Raw genomic sequence first — 15,482 nt, 5'->3', positions numbered from 1 at the left:
ACCTACCCCCCCGGGAAATTACACCCCTGCACAGAACAGAAAAAGGGTATAACTGCAAATTTTTAAACAGTATTTTAAAGGAATCACTTTTGGAATAAATTTAGTGAATAACTAAATTAAACCTGTTGTATTTAGCCTTTCCTAAAATGCACCACAAATAGTCTGCCAACAAAAAGAAAATCAGATCACTGGTTTTTGCTATAATAGCTTTAACTCAGTCTATATGATTAGCAATAAAACCATAAACTCAGCCTAATCCCACATGTTGTTATGTAAGTTAGCAACTTGAAATGCTCAGTATAATTTGTTCTAATCCTGTCTTGGGAATTATTCAATTGAATTATTCAATTCAATTTCAATTGCACCCTTATTTTCACAATAATCACTGGGAAGTTGTATCATTCAACTTAGATAAAACAAGCTGCATTAAACGGTCTACATAATTCCATCAAATCAGTTAAAACAGAATTCCTGCTTTGGCACTCCAACCTTTTTATTTTAGAGTACAGTCGCCAGCAGGCAGCTCAGAGTTTTTGGAATAAGATCTCCTCCCAAAAAAAAGGGAAAAAGCACCAAATCTCGGGGGGTGTGAAAAAACATCTTTGATGTCAGATTTCACTGAACAGCAGAGCAAAATCTGATTGCAGGCTGGCATCCTCTGGCAGCCTCATCTCCCTGGATCGTTCCACCCACAGGAAAAATGCATCTGTGCTTCTGAGAGTGTGAGTCTCCTGCACGCTCATCTAGGTGTGTACAGAAGATCTGCTTCGCTTTAAGTGTGTAAGAAAGAAATTTTAAAACAGTTTGAAAAACAGTCTTTAATAAAATTTAAGCATTAAGATGACAAATCTGGTTAATTGCCCAATGAATTCATTTTCATTGCTGAACAGTATTCATATGCTTATGAGAAGTATAAATTATATATATTATATATAAATCTATAAATAAATATTATTTATAAATATTGATAGAATACAGTGGTCCCTCGCTATAACGCATTTCACCTTTCGCTGTCTCACTGTTTCGCAGATTGTTTTGGTGCAATTTTGCATGCTTTTTTTTTTATGTGAGGGTGGTGCAGGACATGTATGAGGACAGCGAGAAGGTGCCATAGGAGTGACAGATGAGTTTAAGGTGGGTGTGGGATTACATGTTTGTAGTGGTCATGGGCAGGCTGGCAGGTGAGGTCAGGAAAGAGTCTCCTTGGGGCTATTGGTCTATAATATTGTAATCTGCAATGAGAGTAGGTATATACATACATGTATGCAGGCAATTCTCTTAATCAATTTCACTTAATCTTGATTTAGAATGAAAACTCCAAAATAATGAGGTCATATCTGCTGTGTTTGCACAGGGTTACCACATCAAAGACAAAAAAGAATAGACTATCAATCAGTCTTTGGCTTTTAGCAGAGTGCAAACAATGTTTATGATATGGTGTCGTAGAGGGGCTCTTTAATAGTTGTTTTAGTCTGTCTTTCAATTTTAGTTCCATTGTTTTGCCAAGTGTTGCTCCTTTGATTATTTTGAGATAAGGGAACAAGAGGAAAGTCATTTTAAATTAAATAACAGGAAGTAGTTATCGCTGGCTGTGCCACAGCTTGTTAATGATCAACCTCAAGGAAAGTCATGGAAGGTTAAAGAGAAGAGCTTGATTGTTTTCTGGGACCTCTTTGTTAGTATTTGACCTTGGCTATTTTTTCCTCTCTGCTCACCTACCTTTTGTCTTTCCTCGCTCCACAAAAGTTCTCCAACTTATATTATGAATACATCCACACTTTTGCTACCTTGGAATTGATATACAAGACTGTATATACTGTGTTGGAGGGCTCACGGGTATATTTATGTATTTTATTCCATTATAAGTTTAAGATTATTTATATTGGATTTTTTCCATTTAATATGTTTTAAAGAAAAACATATTTTAAACGCAATGCAGAAACCACAATGTTTAGTCTGCCTGGGGTCTTTTATTTTGAAGGTTGATCTAGATTCTCTACTCTCTTCCTCTGTCTGACTTCCTGCGCCCCTCACCTGCTCCATGCTGCTTGATGTGATTACTTTAAAATATACATATAATAAATAATAATAAGTAATATTTTAGTAGTAGTTCTGGCGAAATTCTAGGAACCAAAACACAACATAACCACACTTAATGTATTCCTATGGGTTTATAATGTTAATGTGCATATTTTAACCCAAGCCACAATGCTTTTTTTTCTTTAAGTCTACCCAGTGATAGTAAAAGCAAAAAAACTTCAGCAAATTTGGACTTTATCACTCTGCAAAGGATCTGATAACTCTTTAAAAGGCGACTGTCAATTGCCAGCACCCCGTTTTGCTGTGTCCTGTTCACTAAGGCACCAAATTTAAAGACACTGCAACACTAGCATCACCTGACAGAACAGCAGCATTTGATGCCTTGGATATGTGGTTGAGATGTTGCCTGTTATTAGTTGTTTAAAGGTTATATTTAATATGACCTGACGCACGCTCCATCATCCAGGTAAGGAAATCCCAAACAGTTGATTGTGTTGACCTGGATGTAGCGCTTTGCCACGCTGCCCCTCCTTGAGCCTGGCTGGCTGAAGGTTTCTTCCTGTCAAAAGGGAGTTCTTCTTTCCTGCTGTCACTAAGTGCTTGTGCATAGGGGGTCATCCGATTGTTGGAGTGTTCTCCGTATTATTGTGGGGTCTTAACCTTACAATATAAAGTGCCTATTGCTGTGATTTCGCATTTTATAAATAAAATTCAATTTAATTATCCTAAATGGCCTGTATTTGTATAGCACTTTTCTAGTCCCTAAGGACCCCAAAGCGCTTTACACAACCAGTCATCCACCCATTCACACACTGGTGATGGCAAGCTACATTGAAGCCACAGCTGCCCTGGGGCGCACTGGCGGAGGCGAGGTTGCCGAACACTGGCGCCACCGGGCCCTCTGACCACCACCAGTAGGCAATGGGTGAAGTGTCTTGCCCAAGGACACAACGACCGAGACTGTCCAAGCCGGGGCTCGAACCAACAACCTTCCGATTACAAGACGAACTGCCAACTCTTGAGCCACAATCGCCCTCCCCCCCCCACAATCCTATGACTGTCTTAATATCTTCTCAGTCTCTTGTAATGACTTGTGTACTTTTTTCTCCTATTGGTACTTCCCTACCACCATTAGACTGTTTTACCAACACATACATCAAACTGCTCCTCTGGTTTCCCTGCTGTGTGCTCCACAGTGGTGCAGACTCTGACCTTGTTTCCTGATGAGATGGTGCTTCCATTCTCTACTTCTTATCACAAATGTGACATTGATGGATGGTTGTGAGTAGCTGTGCTGCTGTTTAATCCATGAGTTCAAGGTACCAGCTACTCTAACCAAATATTTGCTTTTTTAGGGATCTGCTGATTCAGGGGTAGGCAATTAATTTTCTCAAGGGGCCACATGAGAAACTTTGACAGTTGTGGGGGACCACACCATTATGCTTTTAAAGATATAAAATTAATATTAAGAAGAACTTAATTCAACTTACTGATGTGGCTCTCTGCAACAGTTCCACATGTGGACCTTTGGGAGAATAAAACCCACAGCTCTGTAGCAGATTTTAGATCACTAGCAAGAGCTGGAAGGAATGCCAAAAAAAAGAAATATTCATAGTTGACAGCATTTCTAGAAGGAACACAGGAATAAACTTATCACCCTCTCTTTATATTTACATGGGAACCATTGCTTTTGAAGATTAAGGAGGACCCTGCGAGATATATACAAAAATCCGTCAGCTAATTCACATTATGCACCCTTTTGCCCACAGGTTATGAAGGATTAGGAATGATTTTGCACTCAATTGAGGCTGCAAAGGATTCAGAGAATCAAAGCCCCTTAGATTCAGACTATTTTGGGCTTCTGCTAATAGTTCTTGTCAGCCATAATTTTTAAGTACTTTAACCAATTCATTGTATAATTAGGTTAACAAAATTAGCTCATTGCAAAGTCAGTCAGCAGGCGGTAATGCAATAAAGTTATTAACATTCCAGATTTATATAACCATTAATATGGAGGTGATTTGTCTTTATCACATTTTTCTTCACTGGTGAAAGTGGCATAAATTAATAAAAGAAATTAGACTGCAGTGTGACACGTTCTGTATACTTTATTGATTTTTGTGTATGTAGAGTTGCTCAGAGCAAAAGCCAGAAGACAAACGATGTGTCACTCCGCACGTCAAAAGTAAACGCAAACCTAAAAGTTGAAGCAAAAGGTTAAAAGCAAATGCAAAGTAAAGTGACATTTGAAGTCTTAATGCAATAAGAATGACTCAATGTGAAGCAGCTTGTAAACAGACAGGTACACTTTAGAAGGGTTAGCATTAAGTATGTGGTCTTCTCTCAGCTGCCTATTATGTTTGCTCCATGTGTTTACTTTTATTATTGTAATAATACCCTGTATAGCGTAATGTATGCAGTATGCGATGACAGAGATATGCAAAAAAGAAAGAAAGAAAAGAAGTAGGTCACACTATTAGATTTACTGCACAGCACATAAATGATACGGTTTTTCTGGACACCATACAGATATAAACATTTCATATCTCCATATTTAGAGATCAAATTACAATCACCAGTGCAATGTCTATGTTTATAAATGATGCTCAGTGTGCCAGGATATCCAAGAAAATCCATCCATCTGCTTGTTCTTTTCAGGGTCACACTGAAGCCTATCCCAGCTGTCATAGGGCGAGAGGCAGGGTACACCCTGGACAGGTCGCCAGTCTGTCGCAGGGCTAACACACAGAGACAGACAACCATTTGCACTCACATTTATTCCTGCATTCATACCTATGGGCAATTTAGGTTAAACTGCATGACGGTGGGAGGAAGCCGGAGTGCTCCCACGCAGACACGGGGAGAACATGCAAACTCCACACAGAAAGAACCCGGCCTGATGGTGGAGTTGAACTCAGGACCTTCGTACTGTGCAGCAACAGCGCTAACCACCGTGCCACCGTGCTAGCCAAGAAAATGTGCAACAAAAATGCACCTACATTCTTACATCAGCAACACCAGCCTGAACTTCTGATATACTGCAGGATGGATCCATGCTTTGTAGTGCTGTCAGCGTTAATCTTGTTAAAGTGACGTTAACGCTATAACTGCATTAACGCGGCAAATCTCCGTTAACGAGTTACTGTGGATCGCCCCATGCATGGGGCTGCACGGTGTCGACGCGTTAGCGCGGTTAGCTCATTAATGCATTGATGCTGTGCATCCCCACCATAATAGTGTAGTTCAGAAAATATCAGCATGTTAATATGCTAAACGATGTGCAAATTATTGAATCAGTGTTAAAATATTACCATCGGTTATTGGGATTTTGCACTAACTTTTAGAAATACAGTACCCACAACCAATGACTTTTATTTTGTTTATATTTACAGTGTACCCAAAGTTAATGGATTTCTTTGATACTGAGGAACACTGTGTGCACCAGTGTGACAAGACAAGAAAAATAAGGACATAAACATGGGCTCTTTTTTCCTTTTTCTAGAATGATGCTGTTAGCAATAATGGAGGCATGATGATCTCTGGCAATGAAAAACAAGCATCTGGACTCACAAACCCCCTTTTGGTTTTTGTCCTTTTACGCAATGCTTTGCTTGTCGTCAACTGAAAGATGACTCATGTGTCTGCACACTTTGTTCTCTGCACCATTACACTCACAAAAGAGCATTTTTAGTTTTAATAAGAGGTTTCTGAACCGCGTCCCAGCAGACTCATGGTATCCCCTCTCTGGGAAGTTGACAGCAGACTATTTTCTTGTTTTCGGTGAAAGTTCTCGCCCTTCCCTTTGATCCTTGTTTCATGAAATGATACGATTCGAAATGCCATTTTACTAAAGTTTCGTCTTCCAAATTTGCTTGTGATTGTGTGGTTTTATTTAAACGCTGAAACGCCACATGCCAAATATTTGTTGCACACAACCTTATGATCCAATGGTTGGGATTTTGTGGTCCCCACAGAGCGTCTACTTTGTTGCTTAAACAAACTTGTTTTTCCATGACCTCAAAAAACTTCGATTATCAGATATTTTCTTTTAATCATTAACTGCTGACAAGACTTTGGAAAAATGCCCACCAATTTCAGCCTTTATGTTTGTGCAAATTGAGATGTAGGAAACCATAGATTGAGCAATTTTGGCTTAAAATGAAGGATAACATCTGTCCAGGGGTTTAGAGCATATAATTATCTGATTTGAAGATGCAGATTATTAATTTGTCTGCCAAAATAAATATTATTACAGTATTACTTTGGAAGTTCTTTTGCCATTTATGGAAAACAAAGTCAAAGAGTTATAAACTCCTGTATACAGTAAAATAAACACATTTAGTTTACCGTACTGTTTTCAGTTTCTTCCATAAAATCGTAAGACTCGAAGATGTAATTTGTAAGATTAAAATCGTGGTTGGAAATCCTTAGATTGTGACCCTGTAGGAAAACGTTGTTTCAACAAAGTTCTACAAATGTTCAGTATATGCGAAAAAGTCAACACTGTATTAAAATCTAATAGAAATTTATCTTGCTCATTTTTACTTTCCATGCCTTTAATCATCTCACAACTGCTTAAATTTATTGACCTACTCCTTGAAATAGCCCAACCTCTTGGTTGGTTGTTTTTCCAACAAGACATTTTTGGTTTATTTTTATTTTAACTCTTTTTATGGATTCTGTTAATAATGTTAATGGAGTGTTTTGGAGTGTTGCATTGTTACTTTAAGTAAATGGTTTGAATACTTTATCCAGTTACTTAACCTTCATCATATAAATGTCTTAAATGTAGGATATAACAAACTTATAGTATCAGAAGTAACATATTCATCCAGCAGAAGGTCAGCCCTGTGAGTAATACATTATCATTAATTAAATATTGAAGCAGCTTTAGAGGGAGTTCTTTTTTTCCCCTACAGTTAGTGGTTTCTGACCTTTGGGTTAAGCTTCACCAATGGGCCAACAGAAATATCTGGGGTTATGAAATTATTAATGGAAGGGGAAAAGTAGAAAACACAGTAAAACAAAGTAATTATGCATAAATTTAAATTAATTTAAATTGATTTTTTTCTGGGATCATGTTGTGCCTGGGGTGAATTTATTGGGACTTCCAGCAAATTTACCAGCTGGGCTCAGAAAAACTCCAAGAACCCCCCTCCCCCTCCAAGAACTACACCTTAGACTCTAGTTACAGGCTTCAGTTAGCATGTTAAATGTTAAAGTTCATGACCGTACAATTAGAAAAAGGCAGAACAGGTGTGGCACATTTGGAAAGATTGCCAGGAGATAGGCCTCTGTGTTTGTGAAAAGAGCATGGCAACATGGCAAACCTTTGCAAACGTCTCACCTGAACAAAGTACAGGATTTCAGGATTAATGTCCTTTGGACTGATGAAACCAACTTGGAGATGTTTGGTCACAATGCATTGCCATATTTGGCAAAAACCAGGGTGAAGATTTGAGCTTGTTTTGGAGCCGCAGGACCTGATACCTTGCAGTTACTGAGTAGGCCATGAACTCCTCTGCATGTCCAACTATTCTGTAGTTATATGTAAGGTCATCTGTGCATAAACAAATGTCCACATTTTCTTTACTCTACATATGTATTTTCTGTAGAACACAGTGGAAGACATCCACATTATCAAATCACACACATGGAATTTTGCAGTGTGAGAAACTGTGTAAACAAAACACGTTTCATATTTCAGATTCCTCAGAGTTTGCCTTGATGACAGCTTTGCACGCTATCAGCTGTATCTTAAGCAGCTTCATGAGACTGTCACCTGGAATGGTCCTTGATAAACAGATGAGCCTTGTTCACAGTTAATATGTGGAATTTCTTGCCTTATTGGTGTGTTTGTGCTGGTGTACAGCAAATAGGCCTATTCAGCCACTGCACTGATCCATATTATGGCAGGTTCTTCTTAACTAATCAGAGTGGATTGTAATGTAATTGAGCATGTGGAACGGTGAGTGTGAGGGAGCTTGAAAGTTGTGTGCAGTTTCAAAAACCATGAAGGGACCATCACAGGCAAGTAAGATGACAAGTTAATTCTGCTACAACTGACACATTACAAATGGACACAAGTAGACACTTTTCACTTTAAAATGTATGTGCATATGTACACTAAATATGGACATTTAAATACAAATAAATTGTTTCTTGAAATCCTTTTTTAAACTGTAAAATGTTTGAACATTGCTGCAGATCTGCTGAAAGACTATTCCATAGTTTGATTCCACAAACACAAAAGGTTTTCACTGTTGTGTTTGCTTTAAAAAGTTTTACTTTATTCTTTGCTTTAGATTATTATCCCCATCCGACAGAACTTTTTAAAATATATTTCCTGGTAATAGTTTACTCCATGCTTTATAGAGTACTTGTGCAGTGCCAAAGCAACATCCTATAATACTGTGGTAAAAACTGCTGTTTTTGCAAACTCACACCATCATTTAGTATTTATTAGTAACTGGGCCTTTTTTCATTCATGTTCTCTCAGTTTTTAATAAACAAAAACAACAAAATGGTCACTAAATTGTATGGGCATATTGTTTAATGCACATGGGTTTGTATAGGAACCATGGACTAGCAGTTTATATATGCATATATCTGTTTACAAACAGCTACTTCCTGCTCATTTGTATATGTATCTTTAAAAACTATGATTTTATCTAATAAAAATTTATACAACTGTTATTCTTCAGAGCCATAATAATTAGCATGGTGTCAACAGAACCCTTTGGTATTGTGGTCCAGTTCAGATTTAGCCGTGCACAAACCACGAATGCCAAAATGAATTAAATAAACACATCATTCAATAATTAACTGCATGTTCTTAATCAGTTATAGTCCATCAGTTGATGGACTATAACTGAATGACTCTAAATTGTCAGAAATCTTTCAGTCCGGCTTTAAGCCAATCCACAGTACGGAGACCGCCCTCATAAAAGTTATGAATGACATCATGATAGCGACAGACTGTGGTAAATATGCAGTGCTGGTCTTGTTGGACATGACCGCTGCATTTGACACAGTGCTGATCTCCCGCTTACAGCACTGTGTGGGAATTTCTGGTTCGGCACGTTTGTGGTTAAAGTCCTATCTCTTAAATAGGACCTTTTGTGTTAAGTTGGGGTCGGCTTCATCCTCTGTGGCCCCTCTGCTGTGGGGTGTGCCACAGGGATCTATTCTTGGGCCGTTATTGTTTTCACTGTACCTTTTGCCTCTTGGGCGATTTTCCGAAAACATAAAGTGCCATTCCATCTATATGCAGATGACTGCCAGCTCTATTTACCTTTTAGTCATTCTGATAGTCTCCCAAGTCGACCTCTGCTTGAGTGTCTTACTGATGTCAAAGCATGGATGGCAAAAAACTTTTTAAATTTTAATGATTGGAAGACAGAAGCGATTTTATTTTTTGGCACAAATCGTTTTTCTCATACTCCAGATGTTGATCTTGCAGCTTTGACTTCCCAACTAAAGAGTTCGATCACAAATCTCGGAGTTAAAATTGATTCTGCACTTACCTTTGATGGTCACGTAAACATCAGCATTCTATCACCTCAGACGTTTATCGAAGGTTAAGCCCTTTCTTTCCAAGCGTGACTTGGAAAGTGTTATTCATGCCTTTATTACTTCACGTTTAGATTATTGCAATTCTCTTTTAATAGGGGTTGGGCAGGGCACTCTGTCACGCTTGCAATTAGTGCAAAATGCTGCGGCACGATTTTTAACTGGCAGAAGGAAATTTGATCACATCACTCTGATTTTGGCCTCTCTACACTGGCTTCCAATTGAATTTAGGACCCGTTTTAAAGTCCTTTTATTGGTTTTTAAATCTCTAAATGGTCTGGCACCTGTTTATTTGTCTGACTTGTTGAAGCCCCACGTCCCCGCTCGTTCCCTTCGGTCAGCTGAGCAGTTGCTGCTTTCGGTGCCAAAGTCACGGCTGAAACTTAGAGGAGACCGAGCGTTCTCTGTTGCAGCGCCGATGCTTTGGAATAACCTTCCTCTCCATATTAGACAGGCTACATCAGTGCCCGTTTTTAAGTCTTTATTAAAAACCTATTTTTATTCCCTGGCTTTTAACTCTGTGGGTAACTGATATTTATTTATTTTATTTTATTTTTTAATTTTATTGCTATGTCTGGTTTTATTACTATGTGCATATTAGTATTGTACAGCACTTTGGTCTACCAGGTGTGTTTTTAAAGTGCTATATAAATAAAGGATGATGATGATGATGAATTAATCAAATCTACGAATAATTATTTGATCATCAATTATTTCACTTATTCGTTTAATTCATTTTTGGCACTCGTGGCTTTCCATATCCTCCACATACTTGAAAATGATATTTCAGTATAGTATTTGAGTAAATATACCCTGTGACACCCCTCCCCTCCACGGATGATCATATAAACAAATCAAAAGAGTAACGATCGTCACTTGCAGACCGAGGTGGCTCCGCCTTCACGAACGTCCTCCCCGCCCCGCTTATTACCGATGCGGCCACCCAGCGGACGGACGGCGGCTGCTGCACTTTGAAGTCCGCCAGTTGTGATCAGTGAGCTGCTGAAGTCCTGCACGGAGACACGCAGTGGGATGTTTCCCGAGCACTCGGACTCTCAAGTGGCTCTTTTCTCGTTTGCACCTTGCCAGAAAGGACACCGTGCTCTTCTTTGTGGACTTTATTGTTATTTATTTATTTTTTTATTTTGTGGGGTTTGAAGTCGGAATACAGGAGCCGTGTTTGGGACGAGGATGCTCCAAATGAAGTAGCGCACTGGGGCTGAAAGGCTTCTCCGTCCTTCGGGACATTTAAGGACGCCCGTCTGTGTTTCATGTCCGCTGGATTATATTTACCAAACCAATTTTGAATTATTATTTTTATTTATTATTTTTTTATTCTTTATTTTATTACTACTGTTTTTTTACAAGTTTTTTTTTATATAAAGTAACGCACGTCCACGGCCACCCCCTGCGCCCTCTCTCCAATGAAATATCTCCCTTCAGGATCAGCTGCTGATCGAGTTAGCGCGCGGATCGAGCTCAGTGAGACCAGCGTTCCTAAGAAGTCCCGTCCCGGTGCTGCGCTCTCTTTGTTGACCCCTCTGGACCCACTTCGACAGGCAAAGCGGCTTCCTATCCGAGTTATCAAGATGTTGACGGCGCACACCGGACACTTGCTACACCCGGAATATTTACAGCCTCTAACACCCGCACCAGTGAGCATCGAGGTATTTATGGACCTTTTTATTTATTTATTTATTTATTTAGCGTTCCTTTGTAGAGAGGACTGTTCTTACACTGCAGATCTGTGGATATGTCGCAACAAAGGGCTGAAATCTGCTATGACAACAGATAAAAACAATCCCGCATTTGCAGGGAGCTGATAATATGCTCTGGTCTGTGTTTTTTTTTAAACTCCACAGGCTAACACACACACACACGCACTGCGATAAACTGATATCTATTTAATTTTATTCGCAATTTACTCCAAAATTAAAAACTGATTTGTTGATAAATTGTTAAAGTTTATGAAGATTGTTTTAGATAATCAAATCCTTTTCTTGCTTTTGTTGTCTGCTAACATGTGATGTAATAATAATAATTATTATTGTTTTTTAAACTTAAGTGAATAGCTTTTTTTGTATTAGCCTACTTTAGTGTCTAAAAGAAGCCATTCCACCTTCCCAGAGCACAGGGTGAAGTTCTCAAATGTCAGATGTTTTCCTAAAGAACAAAGGCACTGAGTGCAGTGTAATCGATGTTACAGAAAAGCCTTTTTTTTCTTTGTTTTTATGCTTAAAGCTTAAACACCCCCCCCCCCCCCCCCCCCTCCCGACTTCTAGGAAGTTACAAAGACCCCTCTGGCATTTTATGCACAGAGCAATAGAGCATTTGGTACATAATAACCGTCAGCAGGCCTACACAAAGTCACACAAAACTTCTGGGTGTTTTGTTGTTTAGGTTTTTTTTGGAAAGCTTTAAAAAATGTAGTAAAACTTGTTTAATTTTGTTGTAGCTGGATGCAAAGAAGAGTCCCCTTGCCTTGCTTGCTCAGACCTGCTCTCAGATTGGTAAACCGGACCCTCCTTCTTCCTCCAAGCTCAATTCCTCCTGCAGTCAGGGGGACAAGGAGCCCAGCAGTCGGTCATCTGTCTCCAGCCTGAAGCTCGGCGAGCACCGCCACACCCCGGAGGACAAATCCAGCTTCAAGCCCTACAACAAAGGCAGCGGTGAATGTCGCAGAGACGGAGCCACCAGCAGCAGCGGCTCCGGCAGTGACAAAGTCGGCTTCAGGGTGCCCAGCAGCAGTAGCACTACAGCTAATGGAAATTCAACCAGTGGCCAGCAGTCCTATCCGCCTCACGCTGTGTCGCCCAGCTCCAGAGCCAGGAGCAGCACCCCACCGGGACATGCTCAGCAGCTTTCCAAACAGAGCCACTCTCCAGGTGGACAGCACGCCCCACACTCCCAGAGTCCCACTGGTGAATCTGCACGTGACCAGAGCAGTCCCACCAGCACGAGCAGCAATAATAATAACAACAATAACATAAATCCCAAAAAAGACGCTGAGGTAAACAAGGCCAGCTCGGACAGCCCGCACCACGCTAACTCCAGTCACGTTCGGGCCAGCACAAACTGCAGTAACGGAAGTTCTGACGGAGGCTCCAACCATGACGCAGGCAAAGCAGAGCCCACCCAGCCTAACCTCGGCCCTGGACACGTTACGCCCATTTCTCCTTATAAGACCAGCCAGCCGCTCTTCCCTCTGCCTTCCTCAAATATGGGCTACCACGGATCTGTAGTGGGGGGCTACGCAGGCTACCCATCCCAGTTTGTTCCTGGGCTGGACCCGACCAAGTCGAGCCTGAGCGTGGGCAGCATGGGCGTACCAGGAAAGCACCCAAGCTCCAGCCCTCTTACGGGCGCCTCCCCTCCCTCCTTCATGCAGGGTTTATGCAGGGACCCCTACTGTCTAAGTTACCCAAGTGTATCCCATCTTGGTGGAAGCAACTGCAACTCCTGCATTCACGACCCTTCCTCCACCCTCAAATCCAGCTTCCCACTGGTGTATCCCTCCCACCCCCTCCACTCTCTCCACCAAAGCTCCTTGTCATCCAGTGCATCCTCCTCCCTCTCTCATCCCCTCTACACGTACGGCTTCATGCTCCCCAACGATCCCCTGCCACACGCTTGCAACTGGGTCTCAGCTGGAGGGCCGTGCGACAAGCGCTTCGCAACATCAGACGAACTCCTGGCTCACCTCCGCACGCACACAGCCCTGCCGGTGGGGATGGACAGTAAGCTGCTCTCTGCTTCCTCCTCAGGGCCTGCCTCCTGCCACCTTCACCTCCCACATCAGAACAGTCCAGGCTCCATGCCCAGTTCTCTTTCTCTCAGGGCTCCCCCCAGCCTGGGTCTGGCTCGCTATCACCCCTACAGTAAGGTCCATCTCCCCTCTGGACCCTCCTCCATCTCCCTGCACTCTCTGCCCACCACAGGTCCATACTACCCTCATTACGCACTCTACAGTCAAAGACTGGGGTCTGCGTCGGCTCTGGGATACCAGTGATGCACCACCTACTTAAATCTTTAGAGGAATGGTTTAACGTGTTGGGAAATAATGCTTATTTGTTTCCTGGCTAAGAGTCAGATGAGAAGATTGACGCCGCTGGCGAATTTCTATTTTAAATATGAAGCCAGTTCATTTAGCTTAGCTTAGCATGGAGAAGGGGTAAAATACTGAACGAGCTACCAGAGATTTTAGCTGAGGAGCAGGTTAACACGTGCCCCTCACAGAGTTCACTCCATCTTCAGCCTGTATGCTAAGCTTAGTATCTGCTGGCTGTCGCTTCATATTGAGTGTGTGTGTTCATCTGCTCAGCCAGGACATTAATAAGCACGCTCCCCAAAACGTCTTGATGGTTACTTTAACTTTAATCACTGCAACTTGCTGCTTCCTCTGACTTCGCAGCAGCTTCAAGTGGAACTGGGAGGGACTTGCGACTCCTGGATTTTAACTTGAGAGCATCTTCATCTTTTTTTTTCTTGGTTCTTTATACATTATCTGTTTATACAAGATTTGTTGTTTCAAACCAGGACCTATTGCTAACATTCAGTGGACACGCAGCTCTTGCATGTCTGCACATTGCTCGGATGCTTCTGCAGCAGGCGCGACTGCTCTGAGGACACTTGCCGCCCTGTGGACTCGCCTGATTGATGGATGGACGCTGCGTGACAGCTCTGGGATTTTCAGGGTTCTCGTTGCAAATGTTGATGATGATGATTTTGAAATGGCAGCGAGCTCCAGCATCGGGATCGGTGTTAGTGTGACTGCAGTGGCTTTCTCCCTGCATCAGATGCCTGTAAGCTCAGCGCAGTGCAAACACTTGGTTCGCCCCCGTGGTTTGTGATCATCTGTTTTGGTTCCTTGTTTTTTTTTCCCTTTTATTCCTACTGAGAACTTGTATTTATTTTATAAAAGGGGAGCTGACTGTAAAGTTTACCACATAAATCTCTCCTCGTTTTCAAGTGCACACACGGCAGGTGTGGAATGCGTTGTGTCTTAAAACTTCTCCGAGAATGAATGTTACAGTCACATCTCTCTCTGAGCTCCTCGCCTCTTTTGATTGTTTTTTTTTTCACACGGCAAATCGACTGAGATGTGATATTTTTTGTAAACTTGGAGCACCCTGTGGTGGGATCCAGTGAAAGGGGAGGTCATATTTTAGTAAATAAATAACACTGAAGATGTATATTTTGTTGTCTTCATTTCTGATGTGAATGGCTTTCAGTCAAAGATTTCTCTTTATTAGCTTTTTGTAGTGCATTTGTTAACCCTAGGCTTAATTCACTGTGTTGCCTTTGTTGGAAATACTTGACAACCAACACCTGACAAATGATATTTCTTGATTAATAACAAGACGTTTACTTATGTCAGCACTTCTCAGAAAAATCAGTACCGACAAGAAAAGTGTCCGAAACATTTCCCAGACCAGTTCTGCCACTTTGCAGATTCCTACCTTTTAAAGGAAAAACAAGTGAAGTGGTGAAAGGCAGGCGTAAACCCTTCTGAGCATATATGTCAGCAAGGCGACAGTATAGGTGATCCAGATGTGTACAGGCAGCTATTCTTGCAGCGAAAACAGTTACTTGATTGACGACGTCGGGTGTGCTTTACCGTTGAGCTCCAGCTTATTCCGTGTCAACCTCAAGCTAAAGCATCCTGATTTAATGCTCCCAGATTTAGCGTTCAAGTGCGCTTCGTGAAAAATGGTGACATTTGTGCCTGTCGAGCCTGTCGAGATGTAATGTATATACACTGTAGCCACTAGCAGCAGCTTTCCGTGCGATCGAGACGGAGCCCTGACAGTTGCTCAGGTTACCGCAGCCAGCGCGTGATTGGCAGCAGTAATATGCCATTTCCTAGCAAC

At 41.4% G+C, this 15,482-nt stretch overlaps 1 protein-coding gene across 1 annotated transcript; it reads left to right on the top strand.

Annotated features, from left to right (window-relative positions):
• Window positions 1–10,530: 10,530 nt before the first annotated feature.
• Window positions 10,531–14,804, top strand: LOC146384056 (zinc finger protein 703-like). The gene is made up of 2 exons (XM_084935801.1): window positions 10,531–11,279; window positions 12,068–14,804. Exons 1-2 carry the CDS (start codon window positions 11,037–11,039, stop codon window positions 13,619–13,621), a joined length of 1,797 nt encoding a protein of 598 aa, XP_084791927.1. The 5' UTR covers window positions 10,531–11,036; the 3' UTR covers window positions 13,622–14,804.
• The last annotated feature ends 678 nt before the right edge of the window (window positions 14,805–15,482 follow it).

The sequence above is a fragment of the Perissodus microlepis genome, chromosome 7 (genome assembly GCF_051167445.1).
Source record: "Perissodus microlepis isolate ML-2025 ecotype Zambia chromosome 7, ASM5116744v1, whole genome shotgun sequence".
Lineage (NCBI taxonomy): Eukaryota > Metazoa > Chordata > Actinopteri > Cichliformes > Cichlidae > Perissodus > Perissodus microlepis.
The sequence above is the reverse complement of the archived record's forward strand: the minus strand, read 5'-3'. Positions and strand labels throughout refer to the sequence as shown.

Coding starts and splice junctions, on each gene's coding strand:
- LOC146384056 (XM_084935801.1), top strand. CDS start 11,037: ATGAAATATCTCCCTTCAGGATCAGCTGCTGATCGAGTTAGCGCGCGG. Junction 11,280..12,067: donor CCGCACCAGTGAGCATCGAG/GTATTTATGGAC, acceptor ATTTTGTTGTAG/CTGGATGCAAAGAAGAGTCC.